This window comes from Anopheles nili, chromosome 2 (assembly GCF_943737925.1).
Source record: "Anopheles nili chromosome 2, idAnoNiliSN_F5_01, whole genome shotgun sequence".
NCBI lineage: Eukaryota > Metazoa > Arthropoda > Insecta > Diptera > Culicidae > Anopheles > Anopheles nili.
Genome location: NC_071291.1, coordinates 2,819,650 through 2,825,649, shown reverse-complemented (window position 1 = coordinate 2,825,649; position 6,000 = coordinate 2,819,650). Strand labels below are relative to the sequence as shown.

Genomic DNA, 6,000 nt, shown 5'->3' with positions numbered 1-6,000 from the left:
GCGCGCGCGTGTGTGTGTGTGTATGTATGCTCGTGTGTGCCAAGGACTGTGTCATGTGTGCGTGTATGTGGGGAGGGAAATGTGAAAAATCGCCGCCAAGTGAAAAGTGTTGTTTATTTAAGCCGAATTTCCATAGCCCGGGAGTAGAATCCTTGCGCTCCTTGCGCTCCTTGCGCCACGATGGCGCCGGCAGCGCCGTGTGATCAGGTGTTTGTGATGTTGTCGTTTCCCCAGCACCCACCCATCGGAACCGTGCCATGAGCGAGAGACGGTGGTTCGCATCCTTGAGAGCTTTCGTCCTGGCATCGCAAGCCACGTGAGCCGCTTTGAAAGCAAAAAAAAAGTCAAGATCTCAACTCGTAGTCACAAACGAACGTGCCTCTTCGCTTCTTCACGACGGAACTGTAGGTGGAGTGTATTGGGTTTTTGCTTGTGTGGGGGAGAAAAAAAACCGAAACACAAAAAAAACCTCCTCCTCCCCCCCCCCCCCTCCCATAGTGACCGCGAGCCCGTGAGTCGTGAATCCGTGTGTTGCGCGAGTCTTCTGAAATTGAACGCCATAGCCACGCGGTTTCGATTCCCGCCCACACCGCGAACCCCGACAATGGATCCGGTTTACATGCAAATATTGCTCGTGCTGCTGCTGCTGATAGTCCACCGATTGGGCGGTTCACTCTCGCCCGCCCTACAAGGTACGTAACGCAGGGATGCGGCAACGGTGCGATTTTAATTTGAATTTTCCCACGGAAGTTTTCTGCAGCAGCGTCGACCGATCGCGGGAAACTCAAATTTAAATTGCATAACTTGTAGGTAAACTCACTCTGAAATGCCAGAAAACGGGGTCCTTTTCGGCATATGAAGGTAGCAATCAAAGGATGCCTGAGTGTGGGTATGCCCAAATAAGTAGAGCAAATCGAAAATTTCAAGCGAATTGGGAGCATTTTTAATCATAGTCACAAGAGGTAACTTTTTGTCAAGCAAAATGACCTTTCAATTAAAAACAGCTCGGCTGCGGCGTTCACCGTCAGGTGTAGTATTAGCGATCACAACATTTAAGCACGCACTCGCAGATGAAAGTGGCCACAAAGCGAGAGAAACAACGGAGAGCAAAGAATACATTCGCAATCGGTCACCATTGTGCACTCGGCCCGAGCTAAAGCTTGCCAAATTACAGCAAGATTACGTCCATCCCAGTCCTGCTCAGCGGTGGGTGTGAAACGAATGCATTTTATTTCAAACACTGCCCAACCGACGTGCAGTGGTTGTGTGTTTGTGGACAGCAAACTTACGCTCCCTTGGTCAGGCCGCCTCGCAATGGCCGTTGCCGCAGGACCGACCAAAGCACGTCCTCGTGCGTTGCCATTAAGTACCGAAAAGTACAGCATAAAAGCATTCCCGTCTCGTGTAACCGTTCACGCCCCCAGGAGTCCTTTTGGGGTGCGAGTGCTAACAGCACCGTCAGAGTAGCTGCTGTTAGAACTGTTCAAGCTGTTCCAGCTGCAGAGAAGCGGTAACCAGGGCACATTTCATTCATGTTTATTCTCCAATTAATTCATTAGCTTTATGGAGACGAAACGCCACTGCGCTGTGAGCAGGGGCTTTGCAACAAGGAAAACAATCTCGGACACTTACCAGTGAGGCCAGCAGGGGTCATTGCAGGGGACCAGACAGGAAAGCCGAAGTTAACAACTGACACTGCTGTTGCCTTAGAGCGGAACATCAGCTCTATTGTGTGGGGTACATTGTAATCGTACGACAAGAGAACAATATGTCCGTGTTATGGCGCAGAAAATGTTGTTCCTGACAGAGAATGCGTAACATTTTCAACCAGAGTGAGGTTTTTGATGTGTGTTATTTTGTTATATTCATCGCGCATCAGTTGAACAACATTTGTTCAGACACTTTGATTTGCTCTCGACCTACATTAAGTAATGTTTTATGTAGAAACTTCCATCAGACAGTTATCAAGAAATGTGAACCGAGTTCTTACATTATATTTGCCTTTCTTTTGTATGAAAGCGTTGGAAAATTGAAAGCCACACAAGTTGCAGAAAACGAGCCAATAGCCTGTCCAGCGGCGATTGTTGACGATTGCCGGAAAAGATTGCAACCGGAAATCTCCGTTTGTAAATCCTGCTTAGCTAAATCCTCCACTGCCGTCGGGACCGATTGGCTTTCCTGGGTTTGATGCAAGAAAGCCGTGGAAACGTACGAACGGGTTGAGTGGTGCTCTTTCGTCGTACCGTATTTACGGATGAACTATGCAAATGATCTGGTAATCGGTAAACACTTCTCCAGTAGCATACCTCGCAGAAGACATTCGATCCGAGTGCAAAACATGATGTTGTGAGGATTTTTTTGCTTTTTTAGCCTTGAATCTAGGACAGTTATGTGCAGATAGCCTGTACGATAAAAAGTTTATTCCAAGAAAGGTTTTTCGATTTTGAAAAAACATGATTGAGTTTCCAACGCCTCAATGTATGCAACTAGCAGTGCATTATCCTTTCACTTAAAACAAACACTTGCATCTAAGCAGATTAATTGAACGTTTCACCATTGCACAACATTTTGTAGTGAATATCGAAAGAACAAATACATTCGTGGTTCTATTAATTCCGCTTTGATTGACCCTAGAGAGTGGTGGTAAAAAGCCAGAACCTTATCAGAAGCAAGCTTTCCCGGTGAAATTGTCCGGCGGGACAGTTTAGGTAGCAGGAAAACATTTTACAATTCCAATTTATTCCGCTGATAAATTGAATTCGATGTCCAACGTTTCATCTACTTCAGTCGTACGTTTTTCGATGCAGGCAAGCCATTTCGACCGGTGAGTCGTTTCGTTTAGACGGTGAATTTGTATGCCACCCGTTTTGCGATGCTTCCTGTATCACGAATCCTTGAAAAAATAAGCCATGAAAATATGGAAACCGCGGCGATTTATTGATCCTCCCCCGGTCATCCAAGCAGGAGCAGCATTCTTGTTGGGCTTCGAAAGTCAGCACCACGGTTCCAGGAAGCTAGATCATAATCGGCAAAGCCTTCGGCGGTGGCCAGGTAAGCCTCAGTCCGAGGTTCCGTTGTTCCATGCGTCGTTGTAGGGAGGCATCATTCCAAAGCTTGACCTCCTGCTTTTTATGCGATGGTTTTATCTTTCCTGCAGGCCCGTTTGTCTAGGACACGAACGCTTTGTACTTTCAGGGGTATTTTTTGTGTCCGTTCTGGGTTCCCTGAGAGAAATGGAGTGACTAAGGAAGCAAATTTGACGGAGCATGCACGGAAGTGGCGATCAGGGAGCCACCGTGAATTCGATAAACTTTTACTCCAATTTTTTGCCCCGTTTGTCTCGGCTTCCCGTCGCATCTAGTCTGGGGTCTGGTGGTCCTATTGCCCATTTTCGAGCTTCTTCTCGAGCCCCAAAACCACTCGTTGGACCAAGGCTCGAGTATTTTGCTCGCTGTGTAAAATTTTTTGCTCCTGTTGTTTTCCTGCCCGTCTATCCTGCTTTGAGGAGAAATTTTCGCCTCGCCTCTCGTCGCTAGAAGCCGTATTCGGTGGTTTTGTGTTTTAAAATTATTCATCAACTTCGGCCACCGGAAGTAACGGAACGATAAAGCCAGAGATAAATCTGAGGCATTAAGGATGGCCGACCGGCTGGTGAATGGCGAAGGCAAAGCTCGACCACCGGAGAAGCGAACGAAAGTGGGAGGGAAAAGTTTCGTATGAATATGTTAAACGAATGTTACGGTATTTTCCGGTGTCCAGCCTCGGTTAGTCGCATGGTGTTTCGTTACATAAAAGCACAGGCAATACAGGGGATTTCGGGGCCGACAGAAAGCGGCCGGACGAAGGATTTGTAGATAAAATCCCAACTTCGTAGTCAACCCTTTTTCCCCGGTGGAAAAGCTAGGCAAGCAGCGAGCAGGAATGAATCCGACCCGGGGCTTCAATTAGACCAGCCTATTGTGAACTGCAGCTAGCTAGTCCACGAAAAAAAAGAAACGCCTGGGTAAAGTTTCCAGCACGGCATCAGCTCATATGTGTTCGAGATAACCATAAAGACAATATGGATCGGTGCTGCAAAACCGGGCACAAATTTCAATTCATTTGAGTGTGAACAAAGCTCTCCGAACCCGAACCAAAATTTGTGGAGTCAACGACAAAACGCCTCTGCAAAAATAGTGTTTCACGAGGCTTGTTTTACCTAAACAGCATAAATGAAGCCTTATGTATACAGCACAGCAACGTGGCAGTTGTTAAAATTTGCGCCTTTCTTTTTTCTTCACTTGCAGATCTCAACCAAGCCCAGCAGCTTCCGGTCGACCTAGAGCCCGAGTTCGAAGGCACCATCCAGAACATCTCGTCCCCGACTGGCAGGGAAGCGGTCCTAACCTGTTCAGTGAAGAATCTCGGCCGCTACAAGGTCGGCTGGCTGCGAGCTTCCGATCAAACTGTGCTCGCGCTGCAAGGACGCGTCGTCACGCACAACTCGCGCATCAGCGTCGTGCACGAGGACTTCCGCACGTGGCGTTTGCGTATAAGGCAGTTGCGCGAGTCCGACCGGGGTTGCTACATGTGCCAGATCAACGCCAGCCCGATGAAGAAGCAAATCGGCTGCATCGACGTGCAAGGTGGGTACCTCGTCCATGGTGGAAGTCCTAGGCCTTGGCCTAGGCGCAGTGGTTGGTTTCTCTGAGACTTGCGTCAGTTTTCCCGCATTTTCACTCCGTTTCGCGTTCCGATGGCGTGAATACTGGAGGACTCGCACGTGGCCGCGTGGAGCGCAAAATTAAATTAAATATTGACCGTACGCAATCCGGAGCGCGCGAACGAGTGTGCGTGTTGGGGAAATCGATGAATGGCCCTGAGACGAGCGAGTGTGGATTTGTGTATGTGTGAGCCTCCTCCTCTTCACCTCACTTCAACCTCCGACTTTCCCCGTGGGACTATGTTTTTAATTAAAATTGTATTATCCACAGACGCAGGGTCGGAGGAGGGCGTTCGAGCTTCGATTGATACGAATCGATTGGGTCGGGGGTCGGGGGTCGGGGGTCGGGAGAGTAGCTGATGGGTGAACTGAAAGGAGCAAAAGGGTGGCATGTTAAATTCAGCAATATTTGCATCGCTCGGTGGCCCTGCAGCGTAATTTAGAGGCCGAAAGAGACGCTTTTCGCGACCCGACTCGAAGCACTTGCCACCCCTAGTGGTGCAATAACCGCGGAGCTTTCACGAAGCTTTCGCGTAGTTTTATTTTCGCCTCACGGCATCGGGAAGGGGATCTCGATTTCGGTACGTGCACGCGCGATAATGAAGGCGTGAAAGGGAACACACCACCCTACCGCCGTACTCTTCGGATCGACAGGCTGTGGAAAATTCGCGAATGGCAAAATCAATATTGAATATATGATTGGAATTTGGGATATAGTTTGAAGCAGTGCCTGTACCATGCCCTCCCGCGTGACGTACGAGCGCAGATAACGTTCGCCGTTGGGATGGGAAGGATTTTTGCACGCGCAAAATCAGGAGCGAGAACGGCAAAGTTTCCCATTCAGCTCTATCGGGTGCGCGATTTCCCGGGCATATCGTGTGCATGTGCATGTGCTTGTGTGACGGGGTTCTTTCGGTAAGAGATTCTTTCGAACATTGTGCTTTAACATCGTGTGTTTGTATGCTAGAAGTATCCCTGTGGAGTTGTTTCAACAATTCGACTGCGTTTTAAAACACTGGAATGCAAGGAGCCTTCCTGGGCGATGAAATCCGACTCCAAGATCGATTATTATTTAATTTATGTTCTCTTCCGTGTATTGGTCGATATTGATATGCCAGCGTTTGTGTTGGATGATGTATTATTGGGAACTGGTGTTGCAAATAATAACGTCAGGTGAATCTTGGGTACGCGAATTAATATTAATTACCCACTAGGTGTGAACATGGTTCGCACGAGTGGCTACAATGATGCACAGAATACGAGGCATAATTGCGATCTAATCAAATCTAAGCTTGTTT

At 48.2% G+C, this 6,000-nt stretch overlaps 1 protein-coding gene across 1 annotated transcript in view; it reads left to right on the top strand.

Annotated features, from left to right (window-relative positions):
• Window positions 1–604: 604 nt before the first annotated feature.
• LOC128720620 (lachesin) overlaps window positions 605–6,000 on the top strand; it is a 28,863-nt gene continuing 23,467 nt past the window's right edge. Inside the window, exons 1-2 of the mRNA XM_053814299.1 lie at window positions 605–692; window positions 4,287–4,625. Coding sequence (XP_053670274.1) covers window positions 605–692; window positions 4,287–4,625 — 427 coding nt within the window. The remainder of the gene's footprint in view (window positions 693–4,286; window positions 4,626–6,000) is intronic.